Genomic DNA, 27,500 nt, shown 5'->3' on the forward strand with positions numbered 1-27,500 from the left:
TATGTATATATACACATTTATATTAACATATATATATACACATTATAATATATATAATTATGTATATATATACACATTTATATTAACATATATATATATACATTATAATATATATAATTATGTATATATACACATTTATATTAACATATATATATACACATTATAATATATATAATTATGTATATATATACACATTTATATTAACATATATATATATATATACATTATAATATATATAATTATGTATATATACACATTTATATTAACATATATATATATATACATTATAATATATATAATTATGTATATATACACATTTATATTAACATATATATATATATACATTATAATATATATAATTATGTATATATACACATTTATATTAACATATATATATATATACATTATAATATATATAATTATGTATATATACACATTTATATTAACACATATATATACACACACATATACATATATGTAATTCCACTGAGAGAGTAGCTAAAGCTTTTACTCCGATGTAAATGTCTCCTCTTCCGTAACTCATACTCACTGCTTCATTTTATTTTGTTTCGGTTACTTCTTCGTTTGTAGCTGCTTTAGTATTTCCCTTTCCACATATTACTATTTTATAAGTAATACGTTACGCTTACCGTTTCGATTACTAATTGCTCCTTTATTCTTAATCATTCATTAGAATAACAGCTTAATCCGAAACTGCCACCTCAGCATATATATTACGATTGCATATGCTCACTTTCAAGATTAGCAGATCGTCAAAAACGAACATCCAAGCTTGTACCAACATGGCCGGTTTCGCATACGGATTGCATGAAAACAAATCGTGTTTTGCCATTTCTTTCGCGCTGTTTTTGTTTTAGCGATATTTGTTTTTCTTATATGTATAGATAGATAATGTCTTAATAAACAACGCTACGCATGCATCACCTAATACACTTAGCTGTGTAGTGAGATGAGTAAATTATTTATTTTGTCTTTGGTACGATGTTTTCTCATTTCTTTTTTTCTTTCCTGATTATTTTTTTTTTAACTTTCTCGCTTGCCACATTTACTTGCGTAAAATGTTAGGTTAAAGTACAAATAGTTTGTCTAACACACCCGTCCCCATTTTCACATAGGAAAGTAATCAACTACTATTTATCATTTTATACTTCCTTCTTTGAACTTCTTTTTTTTAAGCTGTTCAAACGTACTAGCCAAGAAACAGGGGGGGCATAGTCACATTTTACACTTTCTTATGCTGGATTTTAACGTTAACTTCAATTTTGACAGCGATTCTATTCAGGGCATATTAACATAAAAGAACAAAACTTGCAGATATCTTGCCTTTAGTAAAAAAAAAAAAAAAAAAATGGGGAGAGTGGGTAAGATACTAAAACTTTTCCTTTTTTAGGCGGGGGGACGCTTTACAAGTTAACTTTTTTCACTCGTTACGTCCTTTACATTGTTAGATGAAAGTACGGGAGAGTTAATTATGCCCCCCCTATCTTCCTCATGTTAAGACTGGGTTTTAAAAGAATAACATTATTAGTTTAATATGGTTCTTGCCTATCCACAAGACAAAATTTTCACGCAACATCAGTTCTTAATGTGGGAAAGATCTAGCTACCCAAAAAGGGAAGAAATCTGGGGTGGGACAATAATAATAATAATAATAATAAAACTTGGTTCCTCATGAGCATCACATTTTTTACGAAAAACAAAATTTCATCGGTTTAAGCACATTTAAATACTGCTTCGTTACCATTTCATATTTCCCTTGCGTTTACGTGATGCCCCACTTTTTTTCTTTAAATGAAATCTGAACAAAATATATTACACTACATCAGAATTTTAACAGAATCTATACTGAAGTAATATTAATTTTATCCGTTAATACCTGATGCCTATAAACAGCTTCATAAAATACGCATAAACTGATGACGTAACGGATTCTATGGCAAGCATTGGAATTCACTAATGATGATTTAATAAAAAAAAAAATACAATTTCATTTATTTACGAGACTCAAATAAGAATGAGCACGGAAATAAGGCTCATAAATTATATTTGGTGTGTTTACTTGTAAACCAAAAATACATTAATTTTAAGCATATATATATATATATATATATATATATACACACATATATTACAAAAAAAAGATACTCAATATAAATAAAATATAATAAATAATAAAAATAATATATATTTATAAAATAATGCATATGAATAATATATATAAACTATATATATATATACATGACTAAATAATATATGAATGAATAATATATATAACTAATATATATATATATATATATATATATAAATAATACATACATATATAATATATAAATAATACACACATATATAATATATAAATAATATATATATATTATTTTAAAAATATAATTATCCACTGACACGTGTTTCGTCGTCTACGACTCACCAAAGTGGATGAATCTAGCGAGATTCGAAATCAGGAGCCCGTGGTAAGAAGCCTAAACCCTTACCCCTCGTTCACCTCGCTGACTGTTTGGATATAACGTGATTTACGTATATGTTTTTTGTTTTTGTTGCACGTCTTGAATGAATTCAATTATTTACGAAAGTGCATTTTTACCTAAATGTGAGTTGGGGATAATTTTCACTTTAACCAATTTGGTACCCCCACATGGAGAGCGGCATATATATTATTTTTCAAATATAATTATCCACTGGCACGTGTTTCGTCGTCTACGACTCATCAGAGTGGCTGAATCTAGCGAGATTCGAAAATGTCTAGGAACTATAACCTAAGAAGCAATCAATTAACGTCTATGCAATGATCATGACTGCCGTCGTTTGAACACTAAGAATTGTCTCATTTCTGCGCCCGAATTTAGCGTTTTTCTGTGTCCGAATTGAGCGTTTATTAGTTCTTAATTTCTTTCCTTGTCGTGGCAGTTGTTTGGTGGCCCGAAGGTAGAGGCTTAGTAAATTGAGTCAAAGGTGGGTTCCTGGATGGGTTCGAATCTCTCGACTAGCAGGAATTGTCAACCTTTTCTGATGATTACGTAATCATGAAACAATGGTGTCTGTAGGTATAAAAGGATAATTATTATTTAATTAGAATTTAATTTTTTTATTATAATCTCTCTCTCTCCCTATATATATATATATATATATATATATATATATATATATATAGCGATTGCCAAGAATAGTCAACAGAAAAGGACTGAATATAATAAATAGTAAACAAATAGCTGTATTTGAAGCAATAAAATTACTTTCCATCTGTAAAATGGCCCTTACACTTCGTTACATTTAAACCACTCGGACTCACACGTGGTCTGGTACCGTCGCAGGAACAAACAAAGCAACAAGGAAGGACATAAAAAATACGACTCAGCATTTTTTTTTAATTATTTTTTTTAGGTGAATACAAAAGCCTTTATTCCAGTAATTTCCAACAACGCACTTCACTGTATTTCAGAATATTACTCATGCGTCAAACATGTTTGTCGAGACGCCGTTTCACGTACGTGTCTTTGTCGTCGGTTGCCTTTCCGCTTTTTCGACCGCGCAGCGCATTTTCTCTCTTGCCGCCCAAGAGTCAAAACACGTCCGATCGCTTCTTTTGCTTGATCACATGCCGTATTTTTATTTCCCTTTTTTTCTCCTTCTTCCCGTCAGAGCGTGCATACTTGCTTAATTTGCATAAGCGCTAAGACGGCTGCTGCTAATATTTTCACTAGTCAGCTATCCAAAGGCTGCGGCTGATTTTCTCACATGCGCCTATAAACACTATGTTACACATCTACCTACCTATTTTTTTTATTTTTATTTAATTTTGTTTTATTTTATTTTTGTTTCTGTCTTTTAAAGTATTTTAAATCGTTTTATCTTGCGATTCAAAATTTCGGTCAAATATATTATCTTAGATTGTGTTGTGGTATGATTCACCTAATTAGCATACGTGGAGTGTCAACCATGTAAATCTGGTTGGTACCGTAAAGACGGGGAGAGACAACAACTACCCAACCGACACCTTCTCGAGGGACGGACTCCCCACTATACCAATGGACGCTACCAAGGTAAAAATTGTATATACTTTCCTGCTCTCACTAGATCTAATCTATTTTACTTTTGTGTTGTAATTATTTATTTCCATGTGTTCAGTCGAGTTTCAACAGATTTCAACTAAGATTGCTGACTGTGTCCAAATTCTGATGTATCTTTTCTTCTTTTTTTTTGTATTTTTATTTTATTTTATTTTTAATTAGGTCAAAAGGTACATTTTAAGACGTTTATGTATATGTTTTGCTTTGTTTTTGTTGTTGCTGTTTATTGTTGTTGTTTTTTTTTTTTTTTTTTTTTTTTTTACCCCAAAAGACGAAAACGCTATTATGCAAACTTCGAAGAAGTCCGGTTGACCAGAAATTTGGCACAAAGTGAAGTACATCACAAAAATAGAGTAATGAAAAGCGAAAAAAAAAAAAAAAAAAAAAAAAACGAAAACAAAAACAAAATAAAGAGAATAGGGAAGGAAAGTGCGGAAATTCAGAAGTAGAATGCACATTGTTGCATTTATGTGCTGAGAGTTTGGGATCAAAGTTCATTTCACACCCACGATGGGCGTTCCAAAAATAATGCTTTATATTTTTATTCCGCCCGAATGGATCAAAGGGAATTACAAATTATGTTGTTACGATAACTGAGCTTGTGCATTCGTAATCTGAAAGTTTCATCTCTCTCTTGCAGATATCGACGGTTTGAGACTCTAAGAAAGCAAGCCCTATCATGGACGTGCATCAGAAGCAAAGATGCATCATTGAATTCCTGGCAAGCGTGCATTGAGAATGGTGATTACTATGTAGAAAATGAATTTTTAAAGTCACTCGTTTTAATGGTACAACTCTCGTCTTCGTAGCTCTTAAACTTTTTGAGTGAAAAGATAGAAGGTATTACTTTTGGAGCGACCCTCGTATATACAAAAGAATATGGAAGTTAGAACGTCAGTCAAATGGGAGGGAAGGGAGAGTATAACTACAGGTGAGCTGTTTAACCTTAAGAAGTGTTGAATTATCCCTGTTGTATTTTTTTTTTTTTTTTTGTAAACTTTGCTAATTATTGATTCGTTCTTTTTTTCCCCCAGTATTCTTGCATAATATGTGCTCGAGCGGTATTCAGGACAGCCACAACTTCAGTGTGTCTACGGGAATACAACTGAATTACTGGACGACTTTTGGTAATTTAGATTTCATTGACTGCAAAGTTACGTTGATCTTTGACAGACCAACGGTTGGTCTGCTATGGAGGAAGTTACAGCTCACTTCACGTCTACAAATGATACCCGACTGTGACAGAGCCTTCTTTGAAGTAAGTAGACGCATTAAAATTAACAGGCGACGACGAATCTTGTATTTTGTTCATTTTAAACAGGGAGACCCGACGTTGTTTGGGATTGAATAAGCATTAAAAAAAAATGTTCTACGATTCCAATACTTTTATTGTCATCGAAATCGATGTAATTACCCATTTTTCATTAAAATCGATTGATTTTTCAATCAATCTGCTTTGGTCAGAGGAACCAGCGTAGTACACCGGGAGAAAGTTTCACATACATCCTCGCAGTGGCTTAGCCTATAATACATTGTGGTCTGCTTTGCACTGTAGATAATCTACTATTGGTTTTATAATATTAGTTGTTTATTTTATTTTAAAACGCAAAAAAAAAAAAAAAAGATACAAGTATCATGGTTCAAATGTGCTCTAAACAGTAACATTAAATTCGAAAGCGCCCCTGTCTTACGAAAGAGCCTACTGTTGCTTTTATACGCCGGGCCCTTCTACTTTTGCAGTAATAAAAACTTCTCAAATACACTTGTGATTTTAGGCTGCATAAAGTGTCAAAATCGGACTGTTTCTGTCTTTAATCAGATTTTGTCGATTATCGATTTCCGATACTTAGCGGAGGCATTCCGATACACGACCTTTCTAAGAACATTACCAGATATATAAAGTACATAATGATATAAAAGCATTCCTGACAGCAAATCGAAATATTAGAATGAGTCATTTTTTTTTTAAGTTCAATAAAATAAGAAATAATTTCCCATTTACAGTTATTTTGCTGGACTTGATGCTATTAAAACAGAAGTTGGTTCTAAACAAAAATGCAGCGAAATCTTTAACGCTTTTTATAGGGTACGCACCCGTTACGGAACGAAGATGTCAAATTCCAAAAATTACGCAAATTGATCAAGAAGCGTTTTTTAGCTAAGAAAATCAAATTTTATGATGAATCAAAGCGTAGGTTTTTTGATCCGCCATGTTTTATAAATAAGAAAACAACTCAATTCGAACTTTCGAGCTTTGTAATGAGTACACTTTACTATTAAAATCGCTAAAAAATCCTTTAAAAAATTCAAAACTACTTGATCAAATTACGTGATTTTTGCAATATGGCATCTTCGTTCCGTGATGGTACCGTACCCATCACGGAACGAAGATGTCATATTCCAAAATTCACGTAAATTGATCAAGTAGTTTTGAACTTTTTAAAGGATTTTTTTTTTTTCCGATTTAAAATAAGTTTTATTCTAAATAAGCGTCCGGAAGTTAGAAAGTGATTTTACGGTGTATTGGTGTTGAAGTTCCTGCTGGAACGTTGTAGGAAATGTCTTCCCTACACAATGAAGGAGCTAGCATGGAACTCAAATATAATTGGTTTGTACTTGTACGTACACAATTTGTCACCTTTTTTAAGGAAAAAAACAAAATCTGTTTTTATCCTCTTCCGACTTAAGGTGAATTTGTAAAAAGGCCTTTCTTATATCACCAAAGACATATTTATTTTTCCTGAATCCCAGCAATAAATCCAATAATTTAGCAGATAAGTTCACGCCCATGTAGACAGCGTCATTAATTGATATCCCCTCTCGACGTTTTAGGGAGCAGTTGAATACGGGACAAATTTTTGTCATCACTCCAGTTCCCTCCTTAATAACGGGTCTATGTGGAACCCAAATATAATCTTCATAATTCCCAGGCGGGAGGAAAAACTGATTCACTATTCCACATTCCTCATAATCCTGAAACACTTGGAGGTACTCATTATACATTCCCTTCCTTTCTAAGGACTCTGACACTCTCTCCATTACCTTCAAGGAAGGTACAAAGTTACTGTTTACCAGTGAGATCCTGTCATGATACCACAGTAAGTCTACGTGATATTTTCCCACCTCCCATACCATAGTTTTTGAACTCTTCTATTTTTTCCTTGTCCATAGCCGACAACTTAGCATCTTTTTCGATACCTAATGAATCGAGACTGAACAGAGTCTCAACCCCACGCTCGACCACGGACTCGCAAAATTAAGGTTTCAAACCGCCCTCAAAATTAACTGTTGGATTGAGGAAGTGATTTTACTATAATTGAAGGGAGGCGATTCTACCTCATTCAAATCTTTTTTTTTTTTTTTTTTTAATGTCGGCTCTCGCCAAACGGAATTATGAATTTTCCATGTCGCCATGCATTTCCATTAAGACACTCAACTAGCTTGAGATCATTTAACTTGCTCAGAAGGTCCAATCCAATAATCCCCATAAGGTGGGTTCCATTCAGATTCTTATATCCGGGATATAGCTGGAAACCTTCCTGAGATAAGTTATCGACAACTTTATTGAAGTTGTCCACTTCGAATTTTAAATTTAATTTTTGGGAGAATAAAGCCGTAATTTTAAAGGGGTTTTGATTCCCTAACTTGATCGATATGTAGCACTCCTTTAATCTTAAGGAGTCATCCCGATAAGCGTGTTCCCCCCATATTAACCTTCTTGTGGTTTATGGGTTATTTTTCAGAACACGATTTACTAAGAATTTCCTGGACGAAAAACGAATGTTGTGACCCAGTATCTATTAAACAGAAGAAATATACCGGTCGTCCGTGTGCCTTCATAGCTATTCTGATGACGGGAAAAATACTATTCCGTGATTCAGAATATATTGTTTGGCTCACAAAGGATTTATTTCCTTTGGGACACATGACGGTAAAATGGGTTCTCAACCCACATATTGCACACGGGTAAGGAAAACCCTTACTACCACGACAAAATGCCTCTGCGTGCTCACCCAAACACCGAGTACATAAATTTAACTCTTTAGCCCTTCGATACTTTGCTTCGAAGGTGCGAAACTTACTAGTAGCTTGGCACAATTTACAAGATAAAGTCCCCCCCTTCACTTAGGGAAAAAGACGCCATCTTGGCTTTCATCTTGGGTGAAGAAGGCGCCATTTTTGGCGCGCAAATTTCCCGCCGAACATCGAGCGGGGCGGCTACTAGGTATTCCATTTCTTTAAATACATGCGACATGATATTATTTAGTGAAGGGTATCTTTCCCCACTTCTATTCATCAACTCTCTTCTAATGGCATAAGGAAACTTAGCAAATATTATGTGAGCTATCACTGCCCCTGGGGTCCCACCTTCAGCAAAAAAAAAAAAAAATCAGGCCCCTAGGACTTGTCGAGCTCAGTCAAATTTCTCTGAACTTTTTCGAGAAACGACTTCAAAATTTTAAAATCCGTTATAACAGACGGAGCAGGAATAATTTCCTCAAATATCTGATTTTTAATCAAATCAGGGTTCAAATATTTTTCCCTTAATAATTTTAGGGCTATATCATAATTATCTGCGGTTATATCTAGACTGGAGATTACGTCAAACGCATCACCCTCTAGTTTCGATTTCAACACTAATAATTTGTCAGCTTTATTTAAACTTTCTATTCAAAATTCGAATTTGTTCAGAAATGTTCTGAACGAAAATTTATCATCTGTGGACATGCCGACAAATTTCGGACAATCCAATTCTATCTTGACCGGCGTAGCCCTGAAAGTATGCATAACTTGAGGCGTATTTAATTTCAATTTTAAAGAAAGTATTTTTTCTATTTCTGAAGAAAATTTCACTGAAATTTCGCAAAGCTGCTGTTTCTCTTCTTCGGGGGTTTTGAGAAGAATTTGGTCAATTAATACATCGAGGTCACTTAACCATCCTCTAATTACCACTTCTATGGATTTGAAAAAGTCTGGATAAGGGTCGTTACTTTCCAACCACTTTACTGCACCATTAATGCGAAATCTTTTGGCATCAGATTTTGACATTAGCTCCTTTTGGGCCATCTTTTATGCCTCAAGCAAAATTAATAAAATAACAGATGTAATTATCTGCAAAATTAATGTGGCGGAAGTGCCAATATTATTCCGAACGGAATTATGTATCAAACGGGGGTGGGGGGATAATGCCCTTTACTCCCGTTAAATTTATTATCAAAATAACAGATATTTTTATTTGCAAAGCCGCTGGCGAGATCGCCAATATTCTAAACGGAATTATTTAATAATAAATAGCATGCTGACGAGCATGGCCGAAAGTGATTAAATAGCTCACTTGAGGCTAAGCTCTACAAGTAGTCGGGTTATATAATTATAACCAAATTCGAAATTCTCGAGCTACTAAATGATGTCTAACATATGGGGGGGGGGATAATCCCTTACCTTCCCTTAAGATTTTTTTTCATAATTTTTTATTCACATTCATTTGAAAAATAACAATGACACACCATTAATACATTAAAAGATGGCATCAAAAATACAAATCAAATATTAGCAATCTCAATTTCAAATAAATCAATTAATTTAATTAGTCAATATAACACAATTAACATTTAAATTGCGAAAGAATCATTAACGGCTAAATATTGTGATTGTTTTTTTTTTACGTCTACAGAATTTGAACCGAAGTTTTTTTTTATAAGACGTATCCAATCCTCGTGGGATCTTAAATTCGGAAAAAATGCAATTAAGATACGCTAGCAATCTACGACCAAATATAAGGTCGAGTTAAATTATTATCTAACGTTACTTAAAACGTGAGAAGAATTTCAATTTTTTACTTATTCATTTTTTAGAAGTGCATTGCAACAAATGTCGCTGTCTTATAGATTTTGAAACATAAGTTACTTCAAAGAAATAATTACATTTGATTTAACGAAAAAGAAAAATATTTACCATTAATCTCTTCCAATAAAGAAGAAAAAAAATTCTGCTCGTCTTAAATCAAGAATTTATAAATATATATTTTTTTCTAACGCTTAAAATGATTCTAGATATTTGCAATAAAAACGAGAATCTAACCTAGATTGTTTTTGAAAAAAAAAAAAAGGGATGTAAGCAATTTCTTCGCTACACACCCAATTTCCTCCCTGCAGATAGTAAATGAAACTCCACAAACAAAAGCCATACCTTTTAAAACTCAAATTTTATTCAAGATGTATCAGTAAATGAAAGTTCTTTGGTTCACGGTAAGTCCTTTGCAAAAACAGTGGCTTAATTTGCTATCCATACGCAATGGAGGCTTTAGTTATGATTTTTCTGTGGGAATGTTAGTTCAGGTTTTCTTGTAGAAGGATCCATGCTGTACCTGGTGAACACGGCGTGAATGTTGTCGCCTAATATGGCATATTTTAGGACCTCGTAGTCTCTGGAAGAAATAGGAATAAATTCCCATAATCAAATATATCAAGCCGAACACTGTAGAATATCCTCATTTGGGTAAAATAAGTTCAGCAATTACGTTGTCTCTGTATTTAACAAAATGTCCTTCGTCCACCCACTGTATGGTGTCCAATGAAGGTAAAATCCTGGCACTCTATAACGGAGCACCGCTGTTTGAGTCTATACTATTCCGTATTCATTGTTCAGACTGAGAAATAACGCACATGTAATACAAAACTGACTCCAAACTGACGCATTCAAATTGAACCAATCAAAGACCGTTTAGCAAATCATGTTAGGCGGGCAAACAAAATGGCGTTGGTTATGGAATTTCTCACAACGTTCTTCCTGTTATTCGTGCCTATTACCAGTTGAAGAGGTTGCTTTTCTAAAAGTCGAGATGTCTCCATTCTGATGAAACTGCCACAGATACTCATTTGAAAGTTTGGGGCGCTTTTTAAATTTTGTGGCTCCTATTTTCAGTTCCATTGACGTCACAGTGCAGGCGATACCTTCACTAATGTTTAACCTGACACAAACGTAAGCTTAGCAAACGAACCAAAATACTTTTTTTCAAACCTAAGTGTGATAGACTGACGAACCCCTATTTTAAACTTAAGCTGGCAAATTCTATTACAAAATTTGGTTGTGGCATTTTTTCCACTTTATCATATGTGGCGTAAATGGCTATGAGGAGAAAATTGTGTGTGTGTGTGTGTGTGTGTGTGTGTGTGTTAATGTAATTGCTAGGATACAGCTTCTCGTATAAACATTGGACGTGATCATGACAAACTGAGGAAAATTCTATTTAAATCTTAATAGCTGACTGCAGGGAAACCTATAGTCAGTGGGAAAATTACTTAAGAAACGTTTACGTGTCTGCGTGTTTTCTAGGGTCCGGTTGCTTAAGAATAGGAAAACAAAATGGCGACGCGCAGTTGATTTTATCCTCAACGGTCACACGAATTCTCGCTGTTTGTATGCAAAATAGATGGTATTGGATTGCATGAAGGAAAGCGGTTTGAAGAATAGGGCTGAGCCGTACATACATACTACATTGAGGCGTGACGTATTATTTACTTGAGTCAACACCAAGAAAGCAAAAGGGGGCAAATCAGAAAACTGAATTTGTTCATTGCTGAATAAAACCACACAGACCGCCGAAAATCCTATAAAATAGTTATACCGTGAAACTGCAATAATAAAAAATATAAGTTAAGTATAATTTATTGTGTGTGTGTGTGTGTGTGATATTACGAATGGGTATATCCTATCAGAATAAAAAAAAGGAAATAAATAAATAACGCTAAATAATAATGATCAATAAACAAAGGGGAAGATTGATCTGACTGAAAAGTCGGAAGCGGGAAGGGAGATAACTCATGTGGTAAAGTCCTTGATCCAAAGCTCAAACGCTATGTGATACACGGTAATGTGATATTCCGAGTACAGAAATCAAATAAAGAGGTTGATCTTATATGTCGACATGCATGGATAGCTGACAGAAGATAAAGTAAAGTCTATTAAACACATCGAGTTTTCTTTCTCCGTTTTAGCGGCATATTTCTGACTTGGCCGGTCGTTTTGTCATGATTCAGTTTGAAAGAGTATTCTCCTAGGGAAATGCTCGGAATAGATTGACGCATCTTATTTTAAACTAGTTTATCTCCCACCCTAATAAAGATGTTGAAAATTTTAAAAATAAAAAAAAAAGTAAACAATATAACAAGACTGGGGGGGGGGATAAGTTTATCAGCAAAACAAATATAAAGAAATCTATATACCAAATGACACAAAACACAGCTGAGATAGTAAACGGTAAAATGTTAATAAAAATTTTTCAAAACTACTCGAACAATTTACGTGATTTTTGGAATATGACATCGTTCATCATAAAGACTTTTTTTTTTTGCAATTTAGTTTTCAAAATAGGCTTAATTCTAAATAAGCTACTGGAAGTTAGAAATAAAGTGATTTTACGGTGTATTGGGGTTGAAGTTCAGTTCAAGATGTGGCGGCCCAAAGATCGGAGATAAATGTAGACATAGATTAAGTTTACGGGCACTTTGAGGAATGGCAATGAGTTTTGCGACAGTTTACGACAACAATCTTGTGTTTGCGAAAGGTTCAGGACAATTGCGAGTTGGACACAGCGGGAGGCAGGTCGTGGTTTGGATCAGATCGAGAGAGCTCTAAGAGATCGAATTGAGCTTACATTAATTGAAAAACACAGCCTCGGCAGTACGTAAATGTGAACTTTAGCGTGTAGAAAGTCGATGGTGTCACACACACACACACACACACACACACAGGGTGTAACTGATATTTGCAGAATTTGTCGGAGTTTGTGTTCTTTGTGTTTTGTTTTATTTTTATCTTTTATACAGTGTGTCCAAAAAGTCATTTTTACCATTAATGATTTTTTTCTCTATTTCAGATATTTTACAGATAATAGGTACTTATGCATTAAACGAACCAGACGTTAACTCAGCGTTCGGCTCGGATTTCTCCGGGGCATGACAATAGCCGGATAAAGCCGAGCGTTGCCGATGAAATAATAGCAACGCTACATAAAAGAAATAAAAGTAAAATTTTAAATGTAGAAACATGAGCAAGAAGCAAAAACCTACCGTTCATTTATATTTTACTGTTTGAAGGAAAGGTCTTTTTTGTCTGTCAAAATGTCTTTTTGTGTGTGTTAAATAAATTTTAACCAAAGTTTTGTTTTATTTTTAATAAGAAAGAAAAATTTCTTTGAATAGTAACTTAAAGTATTTTATGCATTAGAAAAACTGAAACAAACTTTTTTTTGTATCTTTTTGTTTTTTGGCAAGTATTTGTGTTGAATAAATAAATAAAATGGTAATTTTTTTGCCGAATCCCTGCGAGTAGCTGGAATTTTTTTTTTTTTTTTTAGGCCAGGAAGAAACATTTTTCTCAGGATGGTGTATTTTCCTCAGGAGGGCATCAAATTACAAAGTGGATGAAGATGAGATAGCGGACGTGATAGGAATCTCCTTAACAACCGGGTAGTTTTCGGCGATGTGAGTTAATATGGAGTCAAACGGCTGTCTACCAAATTTTAGTCTTCATATGAACTCTAAAAGTGTTCAGAAGCTTCCAGTTATTTCCGCATTCTTGTATATTGCGCTGCTTTGATTCCTTCCACACGCACTCCACATGATTAGTTGTTGCCTGTGTTTCAGGATCTACGAAATTAAGACTGCGGTTCACCATTAAATGGTGATACACCTCTCCTTCCACTTTGCTATATGCCCTCCAACAGTCTGATACGACAGTCTAGTCCCCGGCAGAATGTATTTTCTTTTATTAGTGGAAGGAGGGTTTCAGCATTCCTATTTGGTACATTCACCAATTCTCCTTATCGCCGGGGTCGTATCCACCGAAGACTCAGACCAGTGTCAGAAGTCTTCCGATGTTATGTTTTCGACGGTTGAAGACGGACTCCTCGATCTCAACCGTATGGCCTGGGCCTCCTTTCTGCTGAGGATTGCTGAGAAAGTAATCCCGGCAAATGTCTCGCGGGAAATTCTTCCAATCAACAATTGTGTGGCATGAGCGCTACCCACATTCGCGCTGGAGGTTTCTTGTAGTCGCCATCTCAAATGCCCACGGGTAAACAGTTTTCAGTATGCAAGTGATCCTCAATGGGGATTTGGCAAAGAAAGTCCCCGTTCTAATAGTTGTCCAACGGCGACATTTTACGTTGCTGCATCTCCAGCCGTACCCGTACGTAAGGCTTACTCGCTTGGCTAGTATGCATTCCTGGTCGCTTGTTGAGTACTTCATCGATTCTGCCATCAATTTTCCTTGCTGGCAAAACTATATCACAGTCTCCGGGGTCTGGAGCTAGTTAGATAGGATGGTCAAGTTCATTGTATCCATTATTTTAGTGTCAGCGTTTCTTGAAGCGTCAGCGTTTATTGGATTTAAAATAAGAAACGATGGAATTTTCTGTTTAATCTTTCTGTTTTTTTGTTTGTTTTTTTTTCTCACTTCCAATTGGTTCGGAATTCTCGTCTGCTGCTCGGGCAGACCGGCGCGCGCATGTGCGTTGAGTTGAAACTCAGCGCGCGGCGTTGTGATTGGTTGATCGCCATGTTACGTCAGTCAGCAGCTAAACCCGAGCTGTTGACGTCGTGTTCCAGGAAAATCCGTTCCGAACGCTGAGTTACGCCTGGTTCGTTAAATGCATGTGCCTATTTTTCTAATTCTTTTAGTGCCATTCACACAGTCTTCCATACAAACCAGCCAGGCCTCTTTCCAAGTCTTTTCTTTTTATGTCGAGTTGCCCAGCATCATCCTTTGGGTGCACTATGCATGGTCATGTATCCTGGTCCTTTGGTTGAGATGCCCCAATTCTTCTTTGATCCAGCCTATAAATGGTTCAGAGTGTCTTACTACTGATACTATCCACGTGTTTATACCTTTCATTAGATTGGGTGCACTATGCATGGTCATGTATCCTGATTCATTAGATTCCTACTAGTTTCTAGAAGTTTTCTTGTTCTTCTTAGGTATTCTTTTTCAATTTTCTTTTTCATTTCTTTTCATTTGATGGTGTCTAATTCCTGAACTCCCAAATACTTGTAGGTGTCATATGCCCCTAGTGTCCTCATCTATTCTTCGTTAAGTAGTTCCATACCTTCTGCTACCTCCAATTTCCTCCTTCTTATAACTAGGGCTATGGCAATAGCATATTCTTTTCGTTGTTTTGACTCTCGAGTATATACCCGACACAGTTAGACACCGTTAACGAACCGAGAACCACATCACTCTATATAAAAGCATGTAAGATACCAACGGATACACACTCGAGAGTCAAAACAATAAAAACAATATGCTGTTGTCCTAGCCCTACTTATAACTAGCAGTGCTCACTTTTCCATTCCAAATTCCGTTCTAATATCCTCGCTGAATATTCTGGCTGTGTTTATTAATGTCTCTAGTTCCTTTTTGTCTCTTACAAAACGTTTCAAGTCGTCCATATACATTAGGTAGGTCATTCTTTCGTCTGTATTAGTAAACTTGCATTCAGCTTGGCGTTTCCTTAATAACTTGTTAAAGGGCATCATGGCTATAGTGATCAGTAATGGTGATAGGGAATCTCCTTGGAAGATACCTCTTTGTATTTTTATCTCAGTTCCATTTCGTCATTCAACTGTTAGTTACAGTCTCCATGTTTTCATTGCTTTTTCAATCAAACATAATCTTGTCTGGTGTTTTGTACATTCTTAAATATCTATGCTTGAGGGATCCTGTCATACGCTTTCTTGTAGCCGGTCCATGTCATGACTATATAATTTTTATTTACCTCATTCATGATCTTTTGGTCTATGTAGAGTAGATCATGTCTCCCTTATTTCCTTTCGCTGTAATTGTGTCCTTTTGGTATCATGATTTCTTTTAATTAGCATTTAATGTAGCGTCATGATTTTTTGAATTAGCATTTAATGTAGCGTTATGATTTTTTTAAATTAGCATTTAATGTAGTGTCATTATTTTTTTTTTTTTAACCACTATGCGTGTATTCTATCATGACATAGTGCTACCCGGTTTGCCATTTTTCTTAGTGTTGCCTTGAAGGTTTCCTTGGTGATTTCATTCTCTGTCCCTTCTTCGATCTTCTGTAATTCTTCTTTCATGTGTTTAAGTCACTCGGCATTTCTATTATGATTTTGTCCTTCTTCTCATATCTTGCACCAGTTGAGTTTTGTTGCGGTCGAGTCAGGTTATTCTGTTTTTGTTCTTCCTTCATTTACATTTTGATAGAAATAGCTTTCATCGTTTTCAAAGTTTCTGTTTTGCTTGCACTGTTTCGATTTGTATCTGTATCATCATAGTTTTCTTTTCCTCGCTGGTATTTTTTTGGTTTAGTTCTTCATGTTTCTTGTTTAGTCTCTCCCTGCTGGTTATATTTCTACTTTTCAATCCTTTTTTCCCCCGCTTCCATCTTATTTATTGCTTTGGTTTCTTTTTTAAGTTTGTTGCTTTGGGTTTCCAGCTTCAATTTCCATCCATGTTTTATCAGTTTATTTTCTTTCCCTGGCATTTTCTACACTTAAAATAGCATACTTAACGCTTTGGCACGTGCATAAATTAAATTATTTAAGTGTGCAATAGTATGTGTTGGGGTGTGTAGGAAGAACTTATTCACCTTCACAGATTTTGTTTTTAGTTTCTTCCACTCTTTGTTCCTTGGGAATGAAGAGTTCTTTTTTGTTTTTTGTTGTTCTTTTTTTCTTTTTCAAATTGAGAGTCACCACCTATCAAGGCCCGAAGAGCACTCGAGGATAAGAGTTAATGATTATAAGGTTGTAGTGTAATAATCGTTAATGGAATAAATTGGATAGAATTTGATTATTTATGGGGACGGCTCAACAAGAACTTGTTTAGATTGGATTCGAAGGCAACCATGTTGTATTCAACTGGGAAGCAGGCCAGCAGAAAAGAGTTCCGCATGTGGGCAGTTCTAGGAAAGAAGCTTATTAATGGAATCTGCGTTTAGATTTCAGCACATATAGAGAGCGGAGGAAATCGTATATAGTGGTTGTAGCTAATCAAGTGCTTTTTTGTGAAAGTTTGGCAAGGGGGGACATAGATTGAAGTTCAGACGAGCACTTGCCATGAAAATAATGACAGAGCAAAGACAGCCTCACAGCGTCTCTTCTGTGGAAAAGTGATTGCAGAGAAGAGAAAAAGGCATCACCTACTAGGTTTCGACGCCGATTCTGAACTCTATCTAGGCGGGATAGGGCGTGCCAAGCAGCTCCTGCCCAGATGTGGCAACAGTACTCCATTTTAAAGCATGCCTGGCTCTTATACAGATAGAGGATTGCATCGGTCGTGAGATATGTACTGGAGTGGTAGAATGATCTAACTATTTTTCCAGTCATCTTGACAACAGAATTGATGTTTTTTCTCTCTCTCTTTTTTTTCATTCATAAGTTATATGCTGTTTTTTTCTATTATAGCTGTTTCATTCTAAATTGTTTTGTAGATTATTGGTTTCCACGTTTGCCGCATTTAAGTCTTGTAGGTCTTCTACATGTGGATTTTCTATGTGTGGCGTTTCACTAAGGCGTATTTTTTTATCTGTTCAATCATTTATCATCCATTGTATAACCATTAGTTTAAAAGCCAAACATTTTTTAATACGTTTCGCTCGATTCGCGATAATTTGTTCCATTCTGTGGTACTCAGTATATGTGTCCTATAACTCCTTCATCCGTTTTCAATATCCTCATTCTTTGGGGTGACTTCTGTAATAGCATTTCGATTACCAGTCTATTATCTTTTCTTGATCATTTGTTTCTTCGAGTTTTTAGTTTGTGTTGGTTATTTTTTTCTGCCCTGTGTTTGATCTGCATTATTGGTGCCTGCAATTAGTTACTTACCTGTTCAACGCCTGCGATATTCTCGTTCTGAAATTAAAGGAGCCAAAATTAAAAGGATGATGACCTGGTAAACCACTCTGACCACCTAGTAGTCATGACACCAGATCTTTCTTCTGTGTTCTACATTGAGCAGTAGCTATTTGACACATTTTTCATATTGTTGTGTTTGTGACAGCACTAAGCCCATGATTGTTTTGTCTGTGGTTCTATCATAGAGATAAGGTTTATTATTATTGTTGTTGTTGTTATTAGTATTATTATCGTTGTTATTATATTATCATAATGTTATTACTATATTGCTGTATCATTAATATATCATTAACATAGCATTATATTATTGCTGTATTATTATATAAGTATATTATTAGCATATCATTATTACTAATATTTTTGTTTTCTATTATATTATTACGATATTATATTTTCATTGTTATATTTATAATACTATATTATCATTATAATATCATCACATTATATTATTACATTATATTATTATTACAATATTATTATTATTATTATATTATATTATTACATATTATTATTATTATTATTATTTCAATGCCTTTTTTCTTTTTTTTATACAGGTTACCATACAAAACCGTAAACCGATCAAGTTGTGTGAGAATCTACTGAATGTTAATTTGTCTGACCAAATCATAGAATTTTCTAACGTTCCCGTCACTGTTCGAACATTTGTCAACTATTCGATTCCCGAAACGCCGACGACATTTCTACCAACTACCGACATTGCAAACACAACCAGCAGCATCCAAAGCTATGGCACAACAATGTTTCCATTATACGTGGAAATGATTCTCGACTTTACCATATTTACCTGTTAGTACAGCAAATGTACTTGTTAACATTGTTTTTTTTATATCATTTATCAAAGCTAAAATACAACTCAAGAATATAGTTTATTGAGCCGAATAGATTGACAGTCAAATTATGATGAATATTATTAGAGGATGGAAAATCTCCAGATGCCACCCACCCAAAATAACAGGCTTAACCAAACAATAGCAATTCTTTCTCCTTTGTCAGAAATATCGTTCACAGAATGTGACGACTAAATGAAAAAAGATAAAGAGAAGTAAAACCTGCCGAAACTTAGGGTTAGGGTTCCCTTTTGTTATTATCCAATATTATGGATGACCATTGCTTCTCAGGGAGCTCGCTTTTTGAGAGTTTTTGATTTTAAATCAAATCCAATATATGAGGGGCGTGCAATAAGTAATGCCCCTGGCCCACTTACCATAGCAGTAGAGCAACGAAACTTGGCACAGTTATTAGTCTTTCTCTACATAGGAACCACCCACAGTTATGCATTTCTCCCATCGTTTGATGCAGCTCTGGAGACCGTTTTTGTAGAACACCCCAGGTTAGTCCTCCAACCACGACATGACTTCAGAAATCAAAGCTGCGTCATCAAGAAACGCTTTCCTTTCAAAAACAACTTCATGGCTGGGAAAAGGTGAAAGTCAGAGGGTGCAAGGTCAGGTGAGTAGGGAGGATGGGCGAGGAATTCATAACCACACGCCCGTGCTTCTGATCTGGCGGCATGCGAGTTGTGGACCGGAGCTTTGTCCTGCAAGACGAGTACCTTTGCTGATCTTGCCACGCCTCTTGATTTTGATAGCTTCCCTTAATTTCCTCAAAAGTGAAGCATAATAGGCTCCTGTAATTGTGGTACCCTTTGCCAGGAAATCTGTCATCACTACTCCGTCCTGGTCCCAGAAGACTGTGAGCATGACCTTGCCAGCGGAGGGCGGCACCCTTGCCTTCTTTGGAGGTGGTGAGTCCAAGTGCTTCAACTGCATTGACTGGGCTTTGGTCTCTGGATCATAGTGATGGACACAGGTTTCATCCTGTGCAATCAGTCTTTTGAAAAACTTTGACTCATCTTCTTGACACATCTCCAAATTCATCCTCGAGCACTCGACGCGTTCTTGCTTCTGGAATGGTGTGAGCAACCTGGGAATCCATATGGCAGACACCTTATGCATATGCAAATTGTCATGAATCATAGTTTCCACGGACCCTGTACTAATCTTGACGTCTTGGGCTATTTGGCGAATAGTAATGTGCCGATCTTCCAAAATGGCAGCCTTAACTTGACAGACAGATGCCTCATCAATGGCAGAAGGGGAGGGGCGACCAGGTCTGGGAGCTGTTTCCATAGCCTTCCGGCCATGTTTGAATTCATGATGCCAGCGTTTTACAAGGTCATATGATTGGGACATTATCACCATAAGTTTCTTTCGTTTCATCAAAAATCTCCTGTGGTGTGCGTCCTTTCAAATACAAAAATCGGATCACTGCTCGACATTCAACAGGCTCCATTTCACACCTGACTCAGTTCAAAACCCCGTAGAACAGAAACCACGATTAGTTCAGAGCTGTAATTTGCCACATAACCCGTAGAGATATAAATCATTGCACATGCAAAATTTCAGCTAGATCAAACAACTGGAAGTGGGTCAGGGGCATTACTTATTGCACGCCCCTCGTATTTGGCAAAAAAAAAACCCAGCAAAATCAAATAAGTTCCGTTTATCAACTAAGTACCAACCTCTATCCCATCGCCACATTGTCGTAGCCCTGTGACTGCTTTACAAGTACTTTGATGGAATCTGATCACCTCTTAGCACTTGTGCTCCTTTAACGTACATACTCCTAACCAACCTGACAAGCAGCGAAATCCCACCCACCCCTTACTGATAAGGTCCTTAGATACCGGAAAGTCTTCTATCAAATTAGTTTCTACCTTTGAACAGCTAAATTTTGGAATTCTCTCTTTGTTTTCTGCTTCACTGACTGTACTAACCTGCAGAAGTTTTGTAACGTAGTCATTACATGCCAACCCTCGGGACCCACACATTGTGTGCAGACAGTCGCAAGGAAACAAAGACAAGGAAAGAATTTGACTCTCTCTCTCTCTCTCTCTCTCTCTCTCTCTCTCTCTCTCTCTCTCTTCAGTGAAACAACAGACATTTATTTACAGGTACTTTCCAGAATAACGCTTTGTCTCTTGTTCAAATGTCTTCTCGTATATTCCAATGTGCTTAACAAAAATCTGCCCTGTCGAACACAGAGTACTTTGTCTGGCCATGTTTAGGACGTGTCTTTTCCTGTCGCTCTCAGGCCATCTGTGTAACACGTCTGTTTCTCTCTTTTATACTCTTTTTCTTTTCTTCTTCCTCGCTGTAACGTCACCTCATACACGGCTTGGTTATTTGTATTTATTTGCTGCTGCTATAGGCGCGCCAGCACTCTTTTACAGTTTAACAAACATCTCACTGCTCCACTCCCTGCAATTGCTTGTTAGACATGATCCCAAATAGTAGCTCCTTACGTTTCAAGTGGCAATATGCCTTGTTTGGAATGAGTAAAAAGAAAAAAGTGCAATAAGCCATGTAAAGACACAAGCGGAAGATATTTACATCCATATCTCTCTCTCTCTCTCTCTCTATATATATATATATATATATATATATATATGAGAGAGATAGGGTATAAATATGGAGGAGTATAAGAAGGCTATAGCAATGCAGAGAGTCGGCTGTTCTATTGGTGTGGTTTATGAACAAACACGAACAAACGAAAGAAGGTCTTATTTGTTTTTGTTATTTTTTAACTTCGTATATTAATTTATTTTTCAAGATAATCACAAAACAAATCAGTAAACATAAACTTACTGTTTGATATAACCGGCATGGTGGATGATTTAATATTTCGAGAATGCATCTCTTTTTCAAAAGGAAAGTTACCAAAAAAAAGTTCTTAAGAAGAAGAAAAAAAAAGAACTCCATTGAAATAGCAGGTATATAAATAAATAGTTTTACAACATTATTTCTCTATTGGTAGCGTTCCTCGAATTCTGGTCAACAATGATTTAGCGTACGATCGTTTCAAAGACTACTTTGAATTATCATTACTTTTTATATATTTTTGTATATGTGCATTTCAATTCATCTTCTCATCTACGCATTTCACCGAGGTTACAAAGAGAGGTTCGACACGAGAATCTACGTCTTATACATTTTTGTAAGGGTTTCAGATTACAAGACAGAGGCATTTACAACACCTGCATCAGTTCCACAAAACACTAAGATAATCAAATAGTAGTACATTAATAATAGCGATAAAAATATCGATATAAATTATGACAATTGCAAAAATAGTTATAATAACATCCACAATAGTGGCCATTACAATGGTTGTTATACTTAATGAAAATTCTATGAGCAAAGGTTTTATTTCACAGAACTGCTCATCTGTGGAACCCAATATCGCAGAGCTGCTTCCCAGCTGATTATAGCATGGTCGTTTTCAAGTCCAATATAAACAAGTTCTAGATGAGCTGTCCTCTAAAATACATGAATTTCTATCCAATTTCCAGCATCGCCGACCATCACGGTGTTGTATTACCTCACACTACTTAACCCTTATCCTTTAGTGGTCTTCAAGCCTTGATATGTGGTGACTTTATAGCATGGAAAACTAAGCTAATCGTAGAAATGGGGTCAGTAATACCAGTGATAACAAGAACAATAATATTAAAATTAAGTAAGAGTAAGTACGGCACAATCACGTTGACACACCGGTTCTTCTCAGATCACCGAAGTTAAGCAATGTTGAGCCTGGCTTGTACCAGATGGATGGCCGTTTAGGAAGGCTATGCACTGTATGTGCCTTCTGTGAAGGTTGGGCGTGGGGCCAGCACCCTCACCTCGAAAAAAGAACTCCTCGCTACAAAAGCATCTACAAAGTTGTGGATAGCCTGTGCCCCTCCAGGGGCTCAAGGCTATGGAGCAATAATAAAAATCCTCTCAGTGATAAAACCACAATAGGACACACACACACACACACACACACACACACACACACACACACACACACACACACACAGCAGCAGCAGTAGCAACTAGACTCATGAAAAAGAATTTTCAAAAATTACCTGGTAAATATACCTGATGAACCAAGTTCAAGAGCGATTCAAACACTTAAAGAGACGGGAAGAATCTTAAAACGATCTCTCGGTCGGAATACCTGAGTTAGCGGGTGAATATATGGCATACGGTAGGATGCTCTATCCCCAACTTGAACAAACTAATAAGAAAATTCAAATAAAAAAAAAAGAATAACTACACACACACACATACATACACAACCAAAAGGCTTGCTCCGTGTTGTTTATGTAAAATACGTTCTTTTACGTTTTATTACACAAAGCTGTCTTATTAAGTAAATAATCGATTTCAATATGTATTTATACACGAATGTTTTTTTTTTCTTTTTTTTTTTTTGTACGTAAAACTAAACGTCGGCATATTTTCAAACATCAGGACCGACATTTTATCAATAATTGTAACAAATGTTTTCTTTATAAATTTTGTTTTCTAAGATGAGCTTAAAATTAGGCTAACATTATAACAGTTTTACTTGAATCAATATTATAACGGCCATATTTTTCATGGAAATCGCTACAGCCAAGGCGTGAAGCCACTTGATATAAGGATATTTTCATTGACCTTAGTCCTGAAAAGACCAAGCCTATGGGTAGGAGGAAAATAGTAAGCTGTAAGAGAATTCCGCAAACCAGCGAATTGATGGAGACGACTGGATCAACAAATCAAACAAAGTGTGTGTGTGTGGGTGGGGGGGGGGGAATGACAAACAGCGTTCACCCTGGGTTGAACTGGCTTTCTCAGAAAGAGAAAATATCATGGAAATATAAAATTCACAAGTCGTTCCCTCGCTTGTATATTCTGGCCAGAAGAGATGACGACGTTAGGTTTTTACAATTCTTGAAAAAGACATGTTGATGTATTCCTACATACAGTGCCTGGTATTAACAAATAGTCTTCTCTTTAGTATTGACCAGGTTCAATACTGCTTAACTTTGATGATTTAATAAGGAAACATGAGTCGAACGTGATTGTGTCATAATAGGAAACTGGTAAAAAGGAAACGGAATAGATAAGACAGTTCTAAAGGATACATGGAATAATAGTATTTATATTTTAAAAAACAAAAGACTAAAATTAGCAACATCACGTCTGTGTGAGAATGCGCAGAGAAAAAGAAAGGTGTGGGGGGGATCAAATTACAGATATGTTTTTGCATGTTATCAACAACCCTCAAATGGGACAGAGATTCACGGGTCTAAATATGACAATAGTACGGGGTGGAACGATAAATTTGTTGCCCTAAAGAAAACAACACTACAGCTTTATTTTAAAACTTTTAATGAAAAAAACGAAATCAGGTAACTTGATTATATAGCAGAGCTGACATATATTCAATGTAGCCGCTTTCAGCCTCAATCACCGCCTCGATACGGGTCTGGAACTGGGAGCATGCCTTTTCCACAAGCGCCAGCGAAAGCTCAGCAAATACTCGGAAGATAGCAACGATTAGGCTGTCGTTGGTGTTGTGGGAGGTCATGTTGGTGATGTTTTCAACGTATGACCAAACGAAATAGTCCAGCGGGTTCAGGTCGAGGGAGGAGATGGTCCAGTGAGAGAAGGGTACAAATCGTAGCACTCCTTCTTAAACCAAACCTGGGTCTCTTTGGACTTGTGGGTTGGCGGCGAGTCTTGCTTCCACACCCTGGGTCTGCCAGTGATCACCTGATTGCATCAGGGGATCATCACACTCTTAAGCACATCCACGGTGTTGACTCTTAAGCCGACTTTGAAGATGTGGCATGATGAGGCCCTCACTTGAAACCACACCAAAGATCGTAACCTTTGTTTTTATTACTCTGAGCATGTCCTGATATTCGTGGCAATCCTGTATTGCATTTTGAGGATGATGGCAATAGTCATGCTGTTATAACTTGGGTCCGTAAAAGCATGAGTTGTAAAATAGCGTATCTCCGATCTCGCCCGTTGAACATTGTGTCTCTTTCAGACATGATAGAAGGCTCCTATCGCTTTTGGGATTTGTACACAACCGGCCTAGTATATAGTCTGCAACAACAACAACAAAAAAGAAAGCCGGTTTTCATCAAACGGAAATGGAATCATGATGTCTTTTCCAAGGTTACATTTTTATCGTTTCACCCTGGAAATCGATAATGTGTTGATCCACTTTGGATGTGTTTAATAATTTATAGATATTTAAAAAAATTCATTGGGTTATTATTTTATTATATTTCTTTTGTATTTTCTGGACGAATATCATAAATATTGTGCTGTCTTTCTTTTATCAGACTGTACTACATTGGCTCCACATAGCTTCATGTGTGCTAAAAGTCGCAGATGTTTGGACAAGTCTTTATTGTGCGATAACCTGCAGAACTGTGTCACTCCAACAGTTTGGGGCGACTTCAGCGATGAAATTCAGTGCCAAGGTAAGTGTTTATCAAACCACCGATTGCCACGACAAATAACACCCTATCTGTGAATCCATCTTTCAAACTTCTCGATCTAACATTTACAGGCAACGTGAATTGGTACAAATACATTAAGGACATTGCCAAGGCTGCTGCAGAGAAAGTGGGCTACCTCTATCTTGTTTAAAAAAACAACCTACTCGCATAAGAGAGCATCATATCTTTACAAAGACACCTCTCCCCCATGCATGAAGTATTGTTGTCAAACCTTGGCTGTTGCATCTACCATCTGTCTCTTACTCTTAGAGAGGGTCCAAAAAAGAATCTCAAATCTAATAGGTCCCGCATTGTCGATCAGGCTCCCAGCTCTGTCACATCACCGCAATGTCGAATCCCGGTGTCTGTTTTACAAGTACTTTAATGGAATGTGCTCTGATGAACTCGTACCGCTTGTGCTCCCGTCGACGTACATACTCCTAACTAACCCAATAAACAGCTAAATCCCACCCCTTCACTCTTAAGGTCCCTAGATTCCGGAAAGCTCTCTACTCTAATAGTTTTTTGTTTGTTTGTTTCATCTTGAGTTGGTAGACTTTGGAATTTTCTCCCTGTTTCCTGTTTCCCTGACTATAATAACTTGCTCACATTTAAATATAAGTGAACAGCATCTCACTGCTCAATACCTCCATAGTCTCCTGTTAGACACCACCCCAAATAATACCCCATTACGTTCTAAGCGGCAAAATGACTTGTTTGTGATGACTAGGGCTATGACAACAGAATATTCTTTTCATTCTTTTAACTCTCGGGTATATATCCGACACAATTAGACACACCTAATCAACCGAAAACCAAATCCGTCTATAGAAAAACATATAAGATATTAACGGATAAATACTCAAGTCAAACAATGAAAAGAATATGCAGTTGTCACGGCCCTAGTGATGACAAAGAATACGAATAGAATTTTAATTTTGAGTAAATTAAACCACTACTACTATTATTACTACTACTTGTTCTTATTTTACTTCTGCTTCAGAAATTTTTACATGAACATTAAGTTTCGAACGACGTTACCTCCGACTTTCTTCAGTGGGTTTCTTTTTTCGAACTCGAGAATCTTATACGTAATTTCGAACAAAACACCTTTCTTTGTATAAAATACAAAAACTGAAAACTGAAGACTCGGTGAAACATAATAAGTGGCCGACGCACGAATATTTAAGATCACCTGAAAAAAATAAAAAATAAAACGCCTAAAAGGAGCCGAGTTTCGATATCATGGATATGCGAGCGACTACATGAAGATTAACTAACTTTTATATTACTTTAAAAAACGAAAGTTTATTAATTAATATTTTATTTTTAATTTTATTAGATGGTTGGTTTCATTTAACTATTGCGCTTACTTCTATTGATTCATAGTTTTTACATTCTCCATAATTGCATAGAATGTGGCGTGAGCGAGGGCTCCGCGCGTTTTTAAATCCTGTTATGCCATTCAAACGAGTGACAGAGCCGTGAACTCTAAAGGAAGGTCACATTCGCTCGGTTACAAAATTTCTAGTATTCTTGATACTCCACGTTGTGAAATGCAATAGGCTCGTTGTACGTACCTGGACAACTTTTGATGGCACACCTTAGTGGCAGGGCAACGTTACCGTTGTCAATAGAAATCTTCGTTCATCAGGTTAATGTGTCGTTATCCTTAGCGAGAGTACAAGGAGAAAGAAAAACAAAACAAAACGAATATTGTATTCAACAGCAGCGGTGGAGGGATATAGAAGACGACAGTCAATGATAGGAGCCTTTGTTTTGGATTTTCAGAAATATATATTTGAAAACAATGTCAACCAGCTACCCCGTTCAGGTCGGCGAGAGAATAAAAATGGATAACAAAAGAATAAAATTAAATAAAAAACAAAAGTAAAACAGAATGAATATACCAACTGTACTTCAAGAAACAAAGTCGTGCGAGCTATGGTTTCTTCTCTCTCTTTCTTTCTTTCTTTCTTTCTTTCTTTCTCTGTTAGTTCTGTCTACATATCATAGTAGTCACCAGTGTTTGAGAGACAGTAAAGTGTTGTTCGCCCCCCAAGCGTTATCAATGAAATAATCGGGTTAATTTTAATTTAGCCTTTTTTTTTAGAGGGGGGGGGCAGTAGATCTACATTTTTGGGGGGTGTTAAACGACGC

General features: G+C 36.1%; 1 protein-coding gene across 2 annotated transcripts in view; it reads left to right on the top strand.

Moving 5' to 3' along the window:
* LOC145293924 (uncharacterized) overlaps positions 1–27,500 on the top strand; it is a 241,481-nt gene that overhangs the window by 183,569 nt on the left and 30,412 nt on the right. For both annotated transcript variants that reach the window (XM_080140747.1, XM_080140748.1), the window contains exons 2-4: positions 5,138–5,361; positions 18,547–18,799; positions 25,182–25,322. In XM_080140747.1, the coding sequence (XP_079996873.1) occupies positions 5,138–5,361; positions 18,547–18,799; positions 25,182–25,322 (618 nt within the window). The remainder of the gene's footprint in view (positions 1–5,137; positions 5,362–18,546; positions 18,800–25,181; positions 25,323–27,500) is intronic.

This window comes from Euprymna scolopes, chromosome 15 (genome assembly GCF_053919585.1).
Source record: "Euprymna scolopes isolate OS-2025 chromosome 15, ASM5391958v1, whole genome shotgun sequence".
Taxonomy (NCBI): domain Eukaryota; kingdom Metazoa; phylum Mollusca; class Cephalopoda; order Sepiida; family Sepiolidae; genus Euprymna; species Euprymna scolopes.